The 21586-nt window shown below is 46.7% G+C and overlaps 1 protein-coding gene across 4 annotated transcripts in view; it reads right to left on the bottom strand.

Moving 5' to 3' along the window:
* LOC104930577 (glutamate receptor ionotropic, kainate 5) overlaps window positions 1-21586 on the bottom strand; it is a 119036-nt gene that overhangs the window by 37831 nt on the left and 59619 nt on the right. For 3 of the 4 annotated variants that reach the window (XM_027286591.1, XM_027286594.1, XM_027286592.1), the window contains exon 3: window positions 4124-4282. In XM_027286591.1, coding sequence (XP_027142392.1) covers window positions 4124-4232 — 109 coding nt within the window. In that variant the 5' untranslated portion in view covers window positions 4233-4282. Of the gene's footprint in view, window positions 1-4123; window positions 4420-21586 lie in introns of those variants that run through there. The other variant, XM_027286593.1, reaches the window with a different exon arrangement.

Raw genomic sequence — 21586 nt, 5'->3', positions numbered from 1 at the left:
GCGTCCTCCAAGAGTCCAGACGTCCACACTCATATCAAAGAATGTCAAACACATGAAGCTCAGAGGTGAGAAAACCTGTTAGTCAAGTTTTTTCTGAAGTGACACCGCCTCCAGGGCTGAAATAAATCCAGCTCCGTCTGCCTCGATAAAGGAGTTTTATCATCGTGTCTCAGATTAGATCCAGAACAAAATGCTCTAAAACCTCAAACATGCATAAATATAAGATGATGTTTCTGCCCCGGCGGGCAGAAGGAGCGCCGGCGTTTCACCAGCGGGGTAAGAAGTGAAGCTGGAACAACATAATGTGATGTTAAATCTGAGTGCAGCTTGTTTTACAGCTCAGAGCTGGTAAACACTGTCAGGAGGAAGTCCACAGGAAACAGACGGAGACGAATTAAACAGGAAACAAGTTTGTTGTTTGGACGCTTCGGGGACGTCACAGAGACTACGTCCAGGTTTTAGACAGTCTGCGGGGACGTCACAGAGACTACGTCCAGGTTTTAGACAGGCTTGTTGTTGTGTAGATCAACATGTTTGTTGATAACGTCTTTCTTCTGATCGTTTCTTCTGTTCAGCTTCTTGGACACTAATTGGCGTCTGACTGGATTTGTTGACCCGTGAGCCGGGGTGGCGGCTCGGCCGGAGACCTGCAAAATAAACAGGAAGTTGCTCTAATTACACGTCAGTGTTTCTGATCTCATCTGGGTCGTTTCTCAGCGTGACGTTTGTGATTGATAATTAGAGCTGAGCCGTGGGGTTTGGTGATTTGATTGCCACTCGTGTGAAGTGCTGGCTGTAATTGCATCTGTGGAGGGTTGTTTCCGCGGATGAGATGTCCGAGGACAGTTTGTTCAGACTTTACTCAAAGGTTTGGTCCTTGTTTCTTTTCAAACATTGTTCAGGTACACGGTTTGTTCTTGTGTAGCTCCTCCTGAACAACAACATCACCATGTTCCTGTTTCCTCGAACAACAATGGAAGCGAATGGAAACAAATCAGCCCTCAGAGAACATCTTCCACCTCCTTCACCAAACCTTCTGACATCTGAGGCAGCTCCATCCAACAGCTTCCTGAAACAGACAGCTCCTGCAGGGATTGGCCAGGTGTACCCAGGTGTGAAAGATGACATTATCTGACCTTTATATCACACCTCGTCCCTCTGTAGCACGGCAGCTTTTTTTATCTCGAGTGTGACCGTTCATCACAATCTGAACACTTTGGCCTTCACACGGCTCCCAGACTAAGAGTTTCTAGTGAACCTGGATCTGGACACGGCATCCGAGACCAGCAGAGACCAGTTTAACAACAGGAGATGGAGAATATATCTGAACATTCATACAAACACACTTTGTTCTTTCATTGTCGGCCCACGTACTGGCGTTTTGACAAAATAAGCTCAACTCACAGTCCACATAATTACTTTTCTTGGAGACTTCTCATCCTTCTTGTCTTATCTGCTGATGAAGAACGTCATACATCAGCTTAACTTCACCAAATCCTGACAGGAATGTCTCGGGTCTTAAATCCAAATCACACACAAAATCACACATGAAAGATAATTCCTTTGGGATATCTAACCCTGCTTTTAAATACAGGTCTCTTTCTGATGTTAGCTGCATCGACATGGAAGTATCAAATTGTTGAAGACTTCAGGGAGCAGTCAGACCAGGCTTTCACTGTTTTATACCAGGCAGGTCCTTCAGGGTCGATGTTACACTGGACTGTAACTGAATTTCCATTTCCCTGCAGGTAACACTAACAGTTCCCAGACTGACGGCGTCACGATGACTTTTCCACATAGATGCAAAGATCTTTTCTCATATTGGCCAAAGACACAACGTACTCCCACATAACTGTCTGTCATGGGTTCCATCTCTTAATCACTGTAGATCACCGTAAACTGACCCGGCTCTCTCTGCCCTGACCGAGGCTGTTTTCTGGGCGACAGTTCGCCAAAGAGTCGACACCGGGATCGTGGGACTTTCCCACATCTGCGTTGGTAGCTGCATGATTTATTTTCTTCCTCTGACTCATCATTTGTTTGTATCAAGGCTCACAAAGTATATTTACACTTGCTGATGATTGGTAGTGACACACAGGGACGGTTCTTCTGTCCTGAAGGACCAGTCCATGTGGACTAAAGAAGAGCTGAGAACAGTGTTTTTCATCTTTGATTCACACAGAGATCTTCTGAACACGAGCTGCCTCCTGATGGTGGTTTGATGTTTGCTGAGCCTCCACAGCAGCACGTAAATCTGCAGGACGGACTGCACCAGCGTTTGACTGCTGCCAGTTTCCCACCATGATCCGAGTCCTTGAATGACAAACACTTTTTCACACCGTCCTTTTTATTTCTCTGCTGCTGAATCACAAACCTTGAACATTCGGTTACGGCTGAGTGTGTTGGAGTGGAACTAAATTAGATTTTCCACCACCTGAAGAGAGAAACGCAGCTGAAAGGAAACACTGATGCACCTGAACGCTGAACTCAAACCAACACAGTCTGAATGTTGATTTGTCTGTTTGTCTTTTTAATTAAGAAATTAATTTCAAAATACTGAAATAAAATCAAACCAACAGAACAAACGATGCTTTTATACGAGACAGACCGTGTGACATTCCCAGTATTATGTGTTTGTCCTTCATCCTCCACCTCGTTACGATTATGTGAAGTCAATTACATGGAGTCAGTGTTTGAATGTGCAAAGACTTTTTAAAATCATCAACACGATGCAGTCAGCAACACGCAGGCGTTCATACGGATTAACGGGGAGTATTTACTGGATTACGAACGTTTGCTTCGTGTTTCAGTCGATCACCTTCAGCGTTAATGACTCGGCAGACTCGTCTCCGTGCTCATCTTCTTTCAACATCATGTGTGAGGCTAAACTGTGACTCCTCATTTTCACCAGACGTGAGTGTGTGTGCATGAGTGTGTGTGTGTGGTCAGCTGGTATTAATGGAAGAGTCAAAGGTGAGACTTTACACATCGCCAGGTGACCCGGTTGCCATGGCAGCTTGTGTTTAAGTGCCAGATGAAGCCCCGCTCGATAAAAGGAAGAGGGATTTGAACTGTGCTCCATCAGGGCTGAGCGACGAACATGAGAACGAGCTTCATCTGCTGCGAGCAGAGAGCTCAACTTTTACTTCCAATGTTAAGTCCAGTTAATCTTCCTCTGCTCCAGGTGCTGATGGCAGAGCGGAGCTCAGGCCTCGCCGCAAATCATGAAGGGAAGTCACGGAGACGCTCTCTGATCCGGGTCCTGCCGCTTCAGTTTTGCACCCACAAATAATCCAACTTGGGACGGAAACAATACGAGAAGGAAGCGGCGAGTGGAGGAAACAAAGTGAAGAGACTGTGACAGGAATCAAGATGGCAAACAGAGACGACGGTGAGAAGAGAAACAAACAAGAAAACAGAAGAGGAGCGAGAGACGGAGGAGTAACGAGAGAGAGAGTTTAAAACAGAGGTGATGGAGAGGAAGAGTTGGTTTTATCTGCTGACACCAACAGACGAGAAGAAGAGGAGGAGGATTACTACAGGAACTGATGATAGTACACAGTATCACTACAGGAACTGATGATAGTGTACTAAGAACTTGGCGTACGGGATTCATGTAGACTTTTAATGACGTGTTTGTTTGATCGTCCAAATCAAGACTTAAGTAAAGACCAACATGTCCAGATCAAGTCTTAAGTCAAGACCAACAAGTCCAAATCAAGACTTAAGTAAAGACCAACAAGTCAAGATCAACAAGTCCAAATCAAGACTTAAGTAAAGACCAACAAGTCCAAATCAAGACTTAAGTAAAGACCAACATGTCCAGATCAAGACTTAAGTCAAGACCAACAAGTCCAAATCAAGACTTAAGTAAAGACCAACAAGTCCAAATCCAGTCTTAAGTCAAGACCAACAAGTCCAGATCCAGTCTTAAGTCAAGACCAACAAGGCCAGATCCAGTCTTAAGTCAAGTCCAACCTGTTCCAGTAGATCTGCAGTCCAGAGTCAAGTCAAGCTCATAAAGTCTCAGTCAACTAAACAACCTCTGACTTCCTGTTTGTTGCAGCAGACAGACAGACAGACACTGTGGGGTTCAAACCCACGTCACGCTGGTGGTACTCACCCATCCGGACGGCAGAGAGGGTGTTGGCCTGGCTGAAGGAGAGCGGTGCCATGGTCAGCAGCAGGACAACGACGTAAATCGACAGCAGCAGTGCTGGCAGAGCCGGCATCTTCCACTGCTCCTCATGGAGAATGGTCTGCTGGCTGCCTGTACCGCCACCTGCAGGACAGGAGGATGCATCAGTGCCACACCGAGAGCAGCATACATCACATGTTCATATCCAGAATGTATCAGCCTGTAAGAAACCATCCACACAAACAGCAGCTTCACACAGCTCCTGTTCTAGCACGACACTGGCTTTGCTCCAAAGGGAGCTAACAGCAGCTACAGTTGGCAGCAGTTTACTTCACTGTCCATCAGGAATAATCAGTACTTTAATGCTGACGTGTAAACCGATGGTGTGGAGAAAGAAAAGGCAGCGTCAGGTTTAACCATCAGACTAAAGGAGGACAAAGAGGAACAAATGTTGCAGTTTATCTGTCGCTCAGGTGTCAGTGTGGATGAAAAGTAGCAGTGGAAGAGCAGGTTGTCTTTTTAAATGTGTGGATGTAGATCAGAGAGAAGGAAAGGAGGAGATGAAGGAGACACAGATGGAGAGAAAATCTCTGAGAACAAAAGTGTGCGTGAGAGGAACAGACTATCACATGCAGCAGAGAGAGATTTAAAACGGCTGAGCGAGCGAGCGTGACCGAACCAGTCCAAATCTTCAAAGTAGATTAGAGCGAGTGAAGCGAGGTTTTTTTCATTAGCAGTGTGTGTGTGTGTGTGTGTGTGTGTGTTTGCATTCAAGTTTTCAGAGCAGCGACACAGCGAGTGCAAAGCCCCTCGACAAACATCCACCACTGTTCAGTCCCATCATGGTCTCTGCGTGGACGTGAGTTACGTTCCTCAACAACAACAACAACACGGCTCTTGATTTGCTTAACCCGCCCCGCGCTAAATGTTTATCGCCGCCCTGCCAATGAGGCGTCCCGCATGAATTTAAATGAGATTCCCAAATGGAATTTAAATTGCCTGGAGTCGATCGGGGGATGAGCTCGATGGCAGAGAGCAAAACGCAGAGAGACAAAGAGTGAGAGATAAAAGCCTCCGACGACGGAGGAGAGAGAGAGAGTCTGTTAGACGTGATGCTGCTGATGAGGAATAATCTGTTTGTACAATTTAATGACTCAAACTTAATCAACCAAAACTGCCAACTGTAGCTGCTGTTAGCTCAGTTTGTTAGCCGGGCTGTTGGTGTTTGTACCAACAGGTTTTCAGGATTGCAGGGAGAGGAGCTGCTGACGTCGAGCGTTAGCAATGTAACCAAGCCAACAGCTTCTATGGACATGATGGCAGAGGAGAAGAGAGTGAAGAGGACGCTGACGGAGGAAGCTAAGAAGAGAAAAGGAGAGAGTGAGCGAGCAAGAAGCCGCCGGACAAGAGTAAATGTGGGACTGACTTTTAGTGGTTGGTGAGAGCTTGGTGAAATAAAAGGCTGAAAGACAGACGCCGAGCTGGGCTGACTGCTGCTGGACTAGGCAGTGATATCAGCTGCTGCTGGGTCTGGTTCTGGTTCTGGGCTGACTGCTGCTGGACTAGTCAGTGATATCAGCTGCTGGGTCTTCTGTGTCGCCTCTGAGCGTCGTTCAGATGCTGCTCAGTGATTTTTGAGCCGTTCACTCTTGATGTATAATTATGTCTTTGTCTCACTCATCTGTGGCTCATTGTTAATCTGCACTTCTTCTTCTTCTTCTTCTTTCATAATGATCCTCACTAACTGAAGTCAAGCAGCAGAAGTTAAGTGTTAATATGCAGATGAGCTGTCACTGTTTCTATATAACACGGCGTTCAGAAATGAAGAGGCTCCAGACGTCAGCACACTTTCACGGTGGTTAAAGTTCTAATACGATCATTTCACCTCACACTCGTCGTCGCCCTTCGACTTTACTGGCAGTGTTGGCGTCTCCAAAGAAAGTCGAGCTGGACAGAAGAAGAATCTTCACAACAGACAGGAGGTCGTCTTCTGTTCAGACGTACAGATGTTCTCCTCGAGGAACTCATGGACCCTTATGGACAACAGCATACAGTGTCTATAGACTATATATCGTGCCATGGTTGTCTGATATGAGTGTGGATGTATCTGATTGGTTGTCTTCCATATTTTTATTTTGTTTCGTGATGACCGATGAAGGCCGAGCTGACACGTTGTATTACTACACGTACTAAACTGTACGAAACACTACAGGTGGATTATGGCTGATGAGGAATGAAGCTCCATGTGGTTTCAAGTTTGCTCTTATTCAGTTTTCAGTCCTGAGCTTTCAGCTTCCTTCACAGTCCAACACGTCTGCAAACTAACTGACTGACTTACACTTGCAAACAACATCGACTGAGGCTGCAACACAACCTGCGATTCAGCAACAATCACAGCAACGCAGTGAGGAAATGAAACTGAAAAGATGGAAAACAAGATACCAAGAAACACAAATGGGGAAAGGTTGAAAGAAAGAAAGAGAGAGGGATGGAGGGAGATGGAAAACGACAGGGAACATGTTGAGTAATGAAAAAAGAAAGGAACGAGTATGAAGGCAACGATCTGAGTGACAGAGAATTAGGCAGAAAGAGACGTGATGGCGAGCCGAGACAGGAAATGAGAAATAGCTGCAGGCAGAAATAAACAAATGATGATAACAATTAATTAGTCCTTCCTGCAGGAAGTGCTATCATGTCAGCGAGCAAACAGAGCCTGCTGATAGCAACGCCACCGCGGTTCACTGCGGCAGCTCCGAGGCTAATCACAGCCTCCACTCTATTAACGTCTTCAAGCCCGTCTCAGTTTACATTGGAGGCATTTAGCTGACACTCATTCACAGCGACGTACAGCAGAGCAGCAGAGCAGGCGGCTTAAAGACCCGCTTCATTTAAAGACCCGCTTCATTTAAAGACCCGCTTCATCAGCTTTACAAGTGAAGACGAGGCCCGGCCAGAAGGCGGTGACCCAGAGAGCAACAAAGACTGAGGACACGTGAGACGACGTGTTTTTAACTTTAATAAAGTTACCAGGAGAGTTTACTCAGATTACAACAAACGTTCAGTCTGCAGGACAGAACATGTTAACATCTCCAAGACTCAGAGCTCGAGTTTTATTCCACAGTCACTTCCTGTGAATTCACCGTGTCACTCGTACATAATGTTGTTTTATTTGAAGCGTGCTGTCAAAGAAAGACTTCCTGAAAACTGATCCTCGGAGCTTTGTGAAGACATCACCAGCTGACTTTCAGATTAAATACAGAGTTCATGAGTTAATGGAGACCAAGACACCACAGCAGGTTTTCTGTGGTGGTGGATAACTCTGCTGAACCTGGGACCTGACACCACAAACATCTGGCTGCCCGTCAGCAGAAATCCCTGAAGGAGAAGCTCGGCTCCAGAGATGCAGCTCTGCAGGACAAACAAGGATCTCCAGCATCTTTAACTGAACCGAAGCCGCTTCAGTCAACATGAATCCAGTTGTGAACACAAAGGTCGGGAAACACGCCTTTTAATCTCCAGAAGCCCAAACTATCCCCGCCCGCTGTCTGCAGCGCGGCATCACAGCGCTGCTTAAAGGTTACATCGTAAATTCGGCTGCCTGACCTGCTGCTTTTCACACTGAAGGTGGAAACATCACAGCTCGCTGTGAGCTGTTCTGATGTGAAGGATGATTTCTCCCCAGCCTCTTTTCAGGTCCAATAAAAGAGAAAAAAGCTCCAACCCGACAGAAGAGGAGCACTCTGAATCAAGCACTTTGTCTGCCGGGTAATGGCCCTTAATGCTCTCCTAAATATAGGATATTAGCTTTCTCTGCCTTCAGGGTATAAGGAGATTTTGTTTTGCAGCAGCGGCATCAGAAGCACAGAACGTTGCTGACTCAAACCTCTGTAATGAAATGATAATCCTTCATTCAGCCGCTGACACACGACGCACTTCCGCCTCTGAAATCAGCGGGAGGCAGCGTGGAGGGAAGCGGGAGGAAAGGTTCGATTCCTGCACATAAAGACGTAATGTTCGAGAAAAAAAAAGAAATGAGATGTAAAAGGCAACCTGCGGTGCCGACGGCAACGGGAAACAGCACGCCGCAAAACAAGAGTGACAGATTCCAGATCTGTTTAGATTTATGTTTTAACCCAACAACCATTCAAAGTCTGTTTGAGAGTTTTGAATTTATTTAGTTTTTTATTAAAAACTCAGTTACCTACAAGTGTCAAGACTCATGGGCAGCTAACGGACGGTGATTGTTGATGATGGTCTTTGTACGTAATATTATAAAGAGCACGACTCTGTATGAAAGTGTCCTGAGATAACGAGTGTTCAGTTTTAGGTCATGAAGGTTCCACGAGTTCTTCCAAGATCAGTGCTGGTGGCTCGAGGGACCTGAAGAGGCGGCCGGTCACTGGAAGGAGTTTAAAGTGAACTAATGATGACGATGATGATGATGATGATGTATGATGGTGATGTTCCAACCAGGACTTTATAAATATACAGACACCAGAGAAGACTGACAAACACAGTCCAGGACCGACTGAACAATCCGGATGTTACGTGATGAGCAAAGCTCTGAAGAGGTTCATAGAAGAGAAGAAAGATTTCAAAGACTTCCAGGCAGCAGGTTTCTAAAGCGGTTAGGAGAAACGCTTAAACACTGAACTAAGCGACGTCTTCAACAACACAGCAGATGTTCACAAAGTGTCAAACATTCCTGGATTCACAACAAAAGCTTCTCAAGGTCGACGTCACGAGCTAACGCCGACAACGAACTCTGGAACCTGAAGATGAGCAAAGCTGCGACATCGGATCGATGTTCACTGTGGTTCTGACCGTGCAGGACTTTCAGTGAACACAGTGACACGGATAGCAGCTGTTGTCAAGGGAACAAAGAGCGGACAAAGCATGTCTTCAGTAAGTTTACCCATTCAGCCTTGGCGACTACCGTCAATAAAAACACTGTGCGGTCACATTAGAGAGAGAGAGTGAGGAGATTTACAAAATAAAACAGGAAACACTGAACAAGAACCTCAGAACCACGACAAGAGCCGATGCTTGTGGACTTCTGAGGCAGCCAGCGGATATCCGGGATATCAGTCTCTATAAAGAAGCTCATAAGTTAGAAGTGAACTCATCATCTGGATAGCTGATCTGTTCCCAGGCTGCATTTCAGCTGAATCGTCATCGGACTACAAACAGAAACCAGAACTAACTGCATAAGATATGTGGACAGAGATTATCGGGTTCAGGGTGATTTCAAAGAAGGCTTTTCTAGAGTTACTCTGCAGTAATCTCTGCTGCGCTGCACTCAAACAGTTAATCCTCCATTCAGCTGCTCATTCCCAGAGAGACACGGATCCTGATTTCACACAAGTCATTGTTTCTAGATTACTCTTTGGTAATTTTCTAGAGCTGCTCTTTGTGTAAGAAGTCACGCTCACGCAGAAATGTCGATAATTAAATCCTTAATCTGCACTGCTGTCTGCAGGACCTGTAATTATGTGCAGGATTCATCTAAATATCTTCCACACTGACGTATTTATTCAACCCGAAGAATTAATTCAGCGCTGAACTGTGAGCCAGACAACAATGAATGTGTATAATTAGTCATTTAGACTCACATTTGCATTAAATTACCTTAACATGCCTCCATATGCTCACAGTGCACTCACACTTATGAATAAAACAATAAACAGAGAACTGGCTCGGAGGTTGTATGTAAATGTCCTCTGATCATGATTGGCTGAGTTTTATCAGCATCTGTACAGCTGCTGCAGTAAAAGCAGAAAGTGAAGAACAGACGACGAGTTCAGTTTCCTGTGATGGCATTTCAACATTTTCTGAGAGAAACATGAAACATTATCTCGAGCTCGTCGCTCAGCAGAGGAATCCGTCTTGGCGGCAGCGGCACAGAGTCATTTATCGACAAGCTAAAGAGCTTCACGGCACGTTATTCATCACATCACTTAAAAACAGCAGTGGGAGGTATCGACGGAGGAGGCGGCCACAGGTGAGAACAACAACACATGAGACAGAGGACATTAGTTCATACAGAGGAAGCAGTTTGTTTTTACTTTGACATGAATGAAATGATTCATGATCTGTAACAAACACCAACGTTCAGAGGATCTTCAGCTCTTTAGTATCAAGATCACACTGCAAACCTGCTAATCTAATTAGCACCATTCAAAGTGTGATCATCACATCTTGTTCTTTGTATGTTGCTGTTAACACCTTTTCCATCCGACTCTAACACCGAGCACAGATCCGCTTTTAATTCTTCAGGTCAGCTGAGTGCTCGAATGGGACCTCAGTCATCAGGAGATAAATTCATTACTCAGAATCTGTACTTAATATAAGAGCACACCATGAGCTTTGACCTGTGGACCATCTGTTAAGTTCCTCTGCAAGCATCCTTCATCCTTAAAGAAGTTCAGCATGTGTGAAGTGTGCTATACGACACATATGAGTAACACGACAAAGTTACTAATCCAGGATAAAGTTGGACTTCACAGAGACCAACGACTTCTTTGACGACAGGTACTGAATGAAGAACTCTGTTGTATCACTTTAATTCTTTAAATGACACCCAGCAAGATGTTTCAATGTTTTTCATAATCTGTGTTTCTGAGTGTGAAGATGTCGAACAGAAGAGGCTCGAGAACGGAGCCCTGGGGGACTCCACATCATGTTTGCATGTGCATGTGTGTAATAAATCACTCTACACAAAATACTCTGTGTCTAGTAAATAATTCAATAGTTTTATGTTTTTAAAGGTAAACAGACGCTTCTTAAAGTCTTGTTAAATATAATACGTGAGAAATAAAGGTGGTATTTTTCAGCTGATGATAAACATCGAGAACTCTTCTACGATGGTCGAGAGTGAAAGATCTTTAAATGTCAAGGGCGCTCGCTGCAGCTGAGCAGGAGAAAAACGCTGACTGCACATTTGTTGTGGAGTGTTTCAGTAACGTTGTGTACAGCCGCACAGTGTCATCACATCAGAGTGAAGTTCAACATCACATCCAATAATCTGAAGTCATCACCGTGAGACGAACACGCCGAGGAGGAGGCACTGGAAACACTTTGAATCGCTTCAAACGTCAACTGAAATAATCCTGGACGTTGCGGCGCTGCCACATACAAGCCATATTATATATATAGAGATAGATATGTATGTATCTATATATATATAAACCATACAGCGTATAGCACAAGGTCCCAGAGAGCAGAGAGAGATTCAGGTTGTGTAAATGAGCTGAGAGGAGGTGTGAGTGTGGAGAAGGAGAGTCAGGAGTGATGATGGAGCAGAGACGTGCTCTGTGATGTCACTTTAAATGACTCGTACTGCCTTTTCTGAGGAGAAAATTAGGACCTGGAATAAAAGAGTTCAGCCCAGAAAACTGCTCACACTGAACATCTATGAAGAGTTTGACCGGGACACATCACAGATCTCTGTTCACGGAAAAACATTTCCACGTCTGGACGGTGACAAAAAGTTGAAAAATTCTGATTTGAAATTTGATACTGAGACCGAAAAGAAACATGAATAAAGATTTGATTATTATTATTACATGGAGTATAACTGTTCAGAGTGTAAAGACAGAGATGACAGGAGGCAGACGAGGCTGGTTTTAAGATTAAAGACAAAAATGTTGAGAATGAATTCAATCGAAAAAAACAAACTTGGTTATTAAAACAGATTCTGAAGTTTGAACTGAACGTTCATCACACGAGGCCTTTAGTTTGTTCTCAACATTTAATAGAAAATAAAAACTTATATTAATTTAACCGTTTATTAAAGTATTGTCACAATCGAGTCCACGTTGCCTGACGTGTCATCTCCATGATACATGATGGATCTTCAGATCAGACTTCATGCTTTTCAAATATAAATATTCTACATTTCATATATTTAACAACACGTGGACAGAACAGATTAAAACGCTTCTTTTGTCCGTGCTGGTTCATACGTGAACAAAAGCACTGCGACAAAGAGACGAGGACGGAGGGATGGAAGAAGAGATAGATGACAGGATGAACGGAGGGCAGCTGCAGCAGTGTGAAGGTGACAGATTGACCCTGGTCTCCTCTGCACCCGCGAGAGTGCAACAACAGCCGGGTGAAAGCTCCAGAGGCGAGCCAGGGGAAACAACAAACTCCACTGTCAGCAAGTATGGAGGAGGAGGAGGAGGAGGAGGAGGAGGAGACATGGAGAGAGAGGGGGAATATAGTGTCAATTAGAGTGGGAGTGGGGAGAGACGTGTGGAGGTGTGGAGGGATTTATTGTAAATGAGAGGAGGGGATGAAATGAGTGTGAATGAGAGGGGAAGGTGAGAGGAGAGGAGAGGAGGAGGAGAGGAGGAGGAGGAGAGAGGAGAGGAGAGGAGAGGAGAGGAGAGGAGAGGAGGAGAGGAGGAAGCAATAAAGGGGAGGAGGGATGGATGAACGTACAGTAAGGGAGGAAAATAAATGAAATGAAATGTTCTTTTATGTTCCAGCAGCGAGAGCAGATATTATACTAACACTCATCTGAGCATAAAATTTAATAACCAGGGAGACGAGCTGCAGACCTCAGAAACGTCTGAGCGAAGCCAAAAGTCCTAAAAGATAATTCTGTTCATCATTTTTCATGTTCGCCTCTCTTGACCCGTCTTTGTTTGATGTTCACACATTTTGTTAGAGACGGACGGAATAACTTCGGATCACGCTGCAACCACGGCGCCGATCATGTCAACGACTCATGAGTGCAGCAAGTTTCTACAATTCTCCATCACTAACGAGCAGCAACCAACACCAGCTTAGGTACAGTTACCTGGTTCCAGTTATCTGGCTCCAGTCACCTGGTTCCAGTCACCTGGTTCCAGCTATCTGGTTTCAGTTATCTGGTTTCAGTTCTCTGGTTTGAGTTCTCTGGTTTCAGTCACCTGGTTTCAGTTATCTGGTTTCAGTTCTCTGGTTTGAGTTCTCTGGTTTCAGTCACCTGGTTTCAGTTATCTGGCTCCAGTCACCTGGTTTCAGTCACCTGGTTTCAGTTATCTGGTTTCAGTTACCTGGTTTCAGTTATCTGGTTTCAGTCACCTGGTTTCAGTTACCTGGTTTCAGTCATCTGGTTTCAGTTATCTGGTTTCAGTTATCTGGTTTGAGTTATCTGGTTCCAGGTATCTGGTTTGAGTTATCTGTTTCCAGGTATCTGGTTTCAGTTATCTGGCTCAGTTATCTGGTTTCAGTTATCTGGTTTCAGTTCTCTGGTTTCAGTTATCTGGTTTGAGTTCTCTGGTTTCAGTTCTCTGGTTTCAGTTATCTGGTTTGAGTTCTCTGGTTTCAGTTATCTGGTTTCAGTCATCTGGTTTCAGTTACCTGGTTTCAGTTATCTGGTTTCAGTCACCTGGTTTCAGTCATCTGGTTTCAGTTATCTGGTTTCAGTTATCTGGTTTCAGTTATCTGGTTTCAGTCATCTGGTTTCAGTTATCTGGTTTCAGTTATCTGGTTTGAGTTATCTGGTTCCAGGTATCTGGTTTCAGTTATCTGGTTTCAGTTATCTGGTTTCAGTTATCTGGTTTCAGTTATCTGGTTTGAGTTATCTGGTTCCAGGTATCTGGTTTCAGTCATCTGGTTTCAGTCATCTGGTTTCAGTTATCTGGTTTCAGTTATCTGGTTTCAGTTATCTGGTTTCAGGTATCTGGTTTGAGTTCTCTGGTTTCAGTTCTCTGGTTACCACTGGCAGCGTTTCCAGACTTTGTTTCATTTTCCTGGTCCATGTTCTTTAAACGTTGCTTCTACATTGTGAACATGTTGCAGCAGAATCTCTCACTCGGCTCTCGAACGTCGTCTTTGGCTTCTTCCACATGACACAATAAAAACGAGCAGTCACTGGGTCCGTGTAACCGGATCAGGCTGCTGGTTTTATTCCTGCCCACAGTGTGTTTCCTCGTCTGAGGCTCTCAGCTCTCATTGGCTGGTGCGGATGACGTGAGCCTTTAGTCTCTCGTACGGTCGGTTGCTGTAGTGAGTATTTGGGGCAGCAGGACAGAGCTGCAGCTCATTCATGTGTTTATCAGGCTTTCATTCACAGACTCTGCTTCTACCAGTCTCCTCATGCATTTCAATTCTGATCTGGGTTTTCATTTCACAGAGACTCTTACACCGTTCAGTCTTGATCTTGATTTTCGAGACTCAGACGAGCAAATCTGACAAAGACTGACCTTCAAACAACAGGAAAGACAATGGAGATGCCAAGAGAGAAAATAGCAGCTGCAGATACGACTTCATCCTCCAACTCCAGACAGACGAGAGAGAATCTAAACATGGAGCTCGGAGGGATGGAGCTCATAATCGCTGCTGTCTGTGGTCGAGTCCCTGCAGATGCTCAGCATTGTTCCACAGACCGACACGAGGCTGCCTGCACTGATTCAGACATTCACATCAATAATACATCAGAGTGCTCGTTAATGTGAAATCAGCTGATCACAATGAAAAACACACTCGGCTGCTCGGCACTGAACCACATACACAATCACTGAGAAGCGTTCTCAGCAAGTTTGATCTGTGGGATGAACGTTGGAGGTATCAGGACAGATGAAGCCGAACGCTCAAATCAATCAATGAAACGTGTTTGAAACTTTAACGCACTGAAACAACATTTTCTTTATTCACTGTTTATTAAACCTGTTCACAGATTATGTGAGCAGAACTTAAAATAATAAATTCAAACATCGTTCATTTAGACAGAATGCTGAATTATTAAATATGTTCCCGCAACACGTTTAATAATTCACGTTAATATTATCACAAAATGAAAAAACAATGATAATATTACTATAAATGAAATTCATCTTTAACTTTTAGCTCACAGCTCTGTCACAGCTGCGAGCAGCAGGAAGCTCAGTCTCAGAGTTTTCCACCTCTGCAGCAGCGAGAGCACAAAGAACAAAACGAGATTAGAGGGAGGAAGCACAAAATAAAGCCGGCACAGACGTGAAGAGGAGGATGAGAAGAAGAAGGTCGCAGTGAAGAACAGAAGCTCTGTCTCTGCTGGGAGCGTTCACACCTACAGACGTCAGGATGAACCTGCAGGAGATGAAGCAGAGTCTGAAGAGTCCCTGTTTGTTCATGATCCGTCAGTGAAGACAAAAACATGTTGAGAACGTCCAAAGAACGCTTTCAGACCTCGACCAATGAGATCCTGATGGAGCACCACGGCACAGAGAATCCTTTCAAAATAAAACACCCTGTACAGACTCCAGATCATGAGAAGGGGAATCAAACACTCGCGATGGATTCTGAACCCGAACATCAGACTTCACGGTGGGCTTGATGATCCTCGAGTGAGTTTCAGCTCGTTGTTGTCGGTCCGGGTCACTGTCAGCGCTCTCACACTTCACAGCAGACTCAGTCAGCAGGTCACACCAAGACCAGAGAATGAAAACATCCTCAGCACCACTTCACAGCAGAAGGTGACGACGGTCGATACCAGTGGACCGAGCTCACACATGGAACAAAGGCTCGTTTCCCTTCTCGCCTTGAACCAAAACTTTCACGTCTCTGGTCTTTGTGTTCCTTCTCCTGACCGTGAACGTCTTGAATCCATTTAGTTTGTTTCATAAGCGATCGCCCGGCACAGACGTGGTCTCGATCAGTCCGGTTCAGAGCGATGCCTCTCTGTAGAGACGAGGCTGCTGCTGGATATCTCCCTTAGGAGTTTCTAGAGACCATGAACAGAGTTACAGCAGACAGGTGACTGGATGAGGAGGAGGGTGGAGGGAACACGAGAATGGAAATGATCAGTAATGAAGCTGAACATTCTGTTTCATTATTCACTATGAAGAGAAGCGTAACACCAGGCTGAGGGACACTTTCAAAGATTTGACTTTCTGAGACTCTGAGACTTGAGAACTGGCCGGACAGAACCTGCTACATCACGGCTGCAAGGCGTGGAGTCTGTTGGTGGAGCATGAACACTGAACACAAAGGTTTGTCCAGTATGGACAGCAGTTTGTCCAGGGTCCACCACGGCGTCCCTCTTCTTGCTGCTTCCTCCACAGCGTAGGAGAGACTGGTCAAACATCTGCAGCAGTTTGTTGCAGATGTTGAAGGACCTCAGCATTCTCAGGAAGGACAGACGGCTCTGTCCTTTCCTGTGGACAGTGTCCATGTTTGCTGTCCACCTCCACATCGACCCCTTGTTGGACACAGGTTGGAGATGTGGTTTTTCCTTCTGAAGCCCACCTCCATCTCCTTGGTCTTGGACTCCCCGTCCCGTCCAACTATCGCAGTGATCTGAGTATTTCTGCATGTGGCAGAGCCCAGAGTCTGACTGGATGTTTTCAGTCTCAGAGACTGGATCATCTAAATGTAGTCGATGCGTTTCAAATGATACAGTACTGTTTAAATCAGTGATAAACCAAACCTTCAGATAAAAGCTGGAAGACTTTCTTCAGCTTCGAGTCGACTCGTTTCTGTTGCTGCTCTGGTTTAAACTGATGCTGCTCGATCAGATGCTGGACCAAACAAACACTGAGACGAGACAGATGCTTTCGTCACCATCAACAATGAACGAGGGTTTTATTTTGGATGTGACGCCAAGCTGCATTTATTATTTTAAACAGTGTTTGAGGGATTACAGAGTTTAATAAATGAGAAGTTCAGCTTCATCGTCTGAATGTGACGGAGGTCCAAACGAGTCGTGACATTAACTCCAACATGTAAAACACAAATCCAGTAATAACAGAACCTCCTGACAGCAGCTGTGTGGAGCTCAACAGATCAAGACGTTAATCGGCACCGTCACCTCCTCTTCACACTGAAAGCAGCTGATCTGGCAGAAATTCAGCCCGGTTCTAAAAATCAGTCAGGAGAAACCGACTAAAGGACTTCATCAGCTTTAGTCCGACCCCGAGGGCTGAGACAGCTGCATGGCTAACCAAGCTAAACCAGCTAACGGCAGCTACAGTCGGCCCTGACTACCCGTCCATCCGGAAACTTGCAGATCTCCTCGTGCTGCACTCTGGTGTTACGACATTTAATCCTCACGACCATTCAAAGTTCACTTGAAGAGACCGATGGAGTCAGCGTGCTCCGGGATCCTCGTGACACTCGTCTGCAAACTCCTCCTCTTGAAGGTGAATCTCTTAATTTACCATTTGATCCGTCACAGTACTTCTGGATATCACTGAGCCCAAACATCTGGAGGGAGATCGGAGCAGGAGCATGCCTCCTTAGGAGGAGACCCCACACCTCCAGAAGCCTGTCTGGGCTCTCGGACTGCTGCCAGCATCACCTGAACTCGTGGTAAGTGGCAGGAAAATGGACGGATGACTGGATGAAGTCCTGCAGGTCTTTGGGTGCAGCCTGCGTTTGCTGCTCCTCACTGTGGAGGATTTTATTCCAGACCCCGTGTGCAGCATTTAAATGCCGATCCTGTCCGGGCAGATTCATTAGCTGCCTCATAAATATTGATTTACTGTCTATTAAGCATTTATAAACCCCTAAATAAATATTGAATTAATGTAAGGTTAAACAAGACACCACATCAGCATGCTTCACATCCTCTCCTCCCTGCAGACGTGTCCTCCTTCCTTCTCCAGCTGCCTTTTTTAACCCACATGTGATGAAGTGATTGACAGTTTCTCTTCGTCTGCCCTCCAGCCTGTCTGACCTCCGCCGGCCCGTCACCAGGACTCCCCGTCCTCCGCCCGCTGACGGGACCGTCCCCGTCTCTCTGCGAGGCGTCAACGGACGACATGTTTCCTTTCCTGTCTGTCTGTCACTGTCGCTCTTCGTCACTGTCTCTGAAGTCGTTTGTTTGCCTCTTTACTCTCCATCGATCTGGCCTGGCCTCTCTCTCGTCCTCCTCCCCTCGTTAAACCTGGAAGGAACTAAACCCAACTGAAAACTTGAAAACGCTGCATGACGCTGCACCCGAGCCTCCATTCTGCCGTCAGGAGGCTGTGGTGCTCCTCCTCCTCCTCTTCCTCCTCCTCCTCCTCCTCCTCATCCCCCCTCCTGCACTGCTTTGTTTCCGTGGCAACACATCCCCGACCCTCGCTGTGTGGATGTGACTGCCGGCTGACACTGAGGGACGTGCACGGCTTTTCTGGAGCCGTGACTCAAATTTTCAGCCGGGCGTGAGGTTAACGGAGGCATGCCAAGAATAACTGCACACAGAAAACAAACAGACAGAGAGAGAGAGAGAGACAGCAGGTTTCTCTGCAGAGCAGCAAAGTTTGGACAAAGACGGGTTCTCAAACTGTGGGGCGAGGCCCTGACGCAGGACTCAGGAGGAAATGTTTTCTGGTTTTCCCTCTGATGTCCTCCGGCTGCTCCGCCTCAACTCTCTGTGATTTACAGAGTTTATGATGGACAGTGAAGTAACCTGCTGACAGCTGTAGCTGCTGTTAGCTCAGTTCGTCAGCTTGGTGGTGAGCTCAGAGCGACGGGTACCCGTCGCTCTGAGCTCACCACCAAGCTGACGAACTGAGTGTTTGTACCAACAGGCGTTATGGACGACCAGGAAGAAGAAGAGGAGGTAACCAGGCTCAGCAGCTTCTATGGACATGATGGCAGAGGAGAAGAGAGTGAAGAGGACGCTGACGGAGGAAGCTAAGAAGAGAAAATGAGAGAGTGAGCGAGCAAGAAGCCGCCGGACAAGAGTAAATGTGGGACTGACTTTTAGTGAAACGCGAGTCGGACTCGATGTCTTGGACAAAAAGACAAAAACAAGAATTTGACGCCGTGAATCACAAAACTAAACTCTTTGTTGTGGTTCCACTGTTGGTGTCAGGTCTTTGCTCAGCTGCAGCTTCAGGTGCCTGAACAAACAGGGAAGGCGACTCCTGCTACACCCACAGTCAAACTTCATCATCTGTCATGCTTCATAAAGACTGCACACAGATTTGTGTATTACAATAATAATGAAGTCAACACATCGTGCAGCTGCAGCTCACAGGGTCAAGGGCTTCATCTTTACATGAATGTTTCAGGAATGTTTCTGCTTCACTGAGAAAATAAAGACCATAATAAGAATGTAAAGATTCACACAGTCAGTAACACATGAAGCTTCGGTATGAAGCCACAGTTTGTTTATGTAAAAGCTTGGAGGTGGAGGTGAACTAACGTGGATGCAGCATCAGGTGGATGCAGAGAGCTTCAGCTTCATGCTGCTCCTCCTGTCGACCTCCATCACCTGTCAGTAATACACACCACCCTGCAGCAGAGCTGAGCTGTCCCTTTAAGGCTCAGTGTTGTATAAAGTGAATTTAACGATTTTAAAAAGCTCCTGCTGCATCCCAACAACACACAGCGTCCTGCTCTCTGCTCATTCCCCGTCTGGTTAACGGAGCTGACGGAGGAATATGAAGATGGATGGATACATGAAGGAGGAGGCAGATGAAGAGCGATGGACGAGTGGACGCCGTCATTCCTGAACGCCGAGGCAGCAAAGTCGAATCCCAACCTGCGTCTGACAGAACAAGCTGAAGGAGACCAAAGTCTTCACGAAGCAAACCGCCGTGATCGACCGAACCGACGACTCCATGACAGAACCAACGAGTTTAACGGGAACGAGGCTCGAGGTGGAAGCGGCAGGAAGACGGATTTCTTTAACGATGAGAAGTGAAGAATCTTCTGAGTGATGAAGTGGAGGAGACTCATTTGTGTCACTTCTGATGAAGATGAATTAATCAAAGTGTCCCAGCTGACGGGAGGACAACTCTCAGATGTCTCGTAACTCTTCAGGTAATAATGTCTCCGTGAGAGACGTCGACTCCGAGAGAGACGCCGACTCAGAGAGAGACGTCGACTCCGAGAGAGACGCCGAGAGAGACGCCGTCTCCGAGAGAGACGCCGACTCCGAGAGAGACGCCGACTCAGAGAGAGACGTCGACTCCGAGAGAGACGCCGAGAGAGACGCCGACTCCGAGAGAGACGCCGACTCAGAGAGAGACGCCGACTCAGAGAGAGACGTCGACTCCGAGAGAGACGTCGTCTCCGAGAGAGACGCCGACTCCGAGAGAGACGCCGACTCCGAGAGAGACGTCGTCTCCGAGAGAGACGCCGAGAGAGACGCCGACTCAGAGAGAGACGTCGACTCCGAGAGAGACGTCGTCTCCGAGAGAGACGCCGAGAGAGACGCCGACTCAGAGAGAGACGTCGACTCAGAGAGAGACGTCGTCTCCGAGAGAGACGCCGAGAGAGACGCCGACTCAGAGAGAGACGTCGACTCAGAGAGAGACGTCGTCTCCGAGAGAGACGCCGAGAGAGACGCCGACTCAGAGAGAGACGTCGACTCCGAGAGAGACGTCGTCTCCGAGAGAGACGCCGAGAGAGACGCCGACTCAGAGAGAGACGTCGACTCAGAGAGAGACGTCGTCTCCGAGAGAGACGCCGAGAGAGACGCCGACTCAGAGAGAGACGTCGACTCCGAGAGAGACGTCGTCTCCGAGAGAGACGCCGAGAGAGACGCCGACTCAGAGAGAGACGTCGACTCCGAGAGAGACGTCGTCTCCGAGAGAGACGCCGAGAGAGACGCCGACTCAGAGAGAGACGTCGACTCAGAGAGAGACGTCGTCTCCGAGAGAGACGCCGAGAGAGACGCCGACTCAGAGAGAGACGCCGACTCCGAGAGAGACGCCGACTCCGAGAGAGACGCCGACTCAGAGAGAGACGCCGACTCAGAGAGAGACGCCGACTCCGAGAGAGACGCCGACTCAGAGAGAGACGCCGACTCAGAGAGAGACGCCGACTCAGAGAGAGACGCCGACTCAGAGAGAGACGCCGACTCAGAGAGAGACGCCGACTCAGAGAGAGACGCCGACTCAGAGAGAGACGCCGACTCAGAGAGAGACGCCGACTCAGAGAGAGACGCCGACTCAGAGAGAGACGCCGACTCAGAGAGAGACGCCGAAATCAAAAACAAACGAAGGAAGCGAGCGTCACTGACGAAGAAAACCTCGAGCCACGTGACGCCGCGATGGCGCCATGTTAACAGGTCGCGTTAGCATCCTCTGCTGCTCTGCTGGACATTAAATATTTACACACACACTATCGTCTCCGTCCACTGAGCCTCTGAATTAGTCCTGTTTGTTGTGAACAGCAGACAGCTGCTGAACTTCATCACTGCAGCTCAGATTTCTGTCTGCACGTCCATCAGAGACAAAGAGGACGTCACGGAGACTACGTCCAGGTTTTAGTCAGTCTGCAGGGACGTCACGGAGACTACCAGGTTTTAGACAGTCTGCGGGGACGTCACAGAGACTACGTCCAGGTCTTCGTTTGCAGCATCCTGATGAATTCAGATTCCTCTTCCTTGTCTCAGAAAGTTTTTTTCTCCTCGGCAGTGAAATAAAATCTCCAGTTTTTCATCCTGAGTTTAAAGTTCAGACTCAGTTCAGCGACAGAAAAAAAACAGCAGCCACATCTGGATTAAGAAGCTCCACTGTGTGTGTGTGTGTGTGTGTG

This window comes from Larimichthys crocea, chromosome XIII (assembly GCF_000972845.2).
Source record: "Larimichthys crocea isolate SSNF chromosome XIII, L_crocea_2.0, whole genome shotgun sequence".
Classification (NCBI taxonomy): domain Eukaryota; kingdom Metazoa; phylum Chordata; class Actinopteri; family Sciaenidae; genus Larimichthys; species Larimichthys crocea.
The sequence above is the reverse complement of the archived record's forward strand: the minus strand, read 5'-3'. Positions and strand labels throughout refer to the sequence as shown.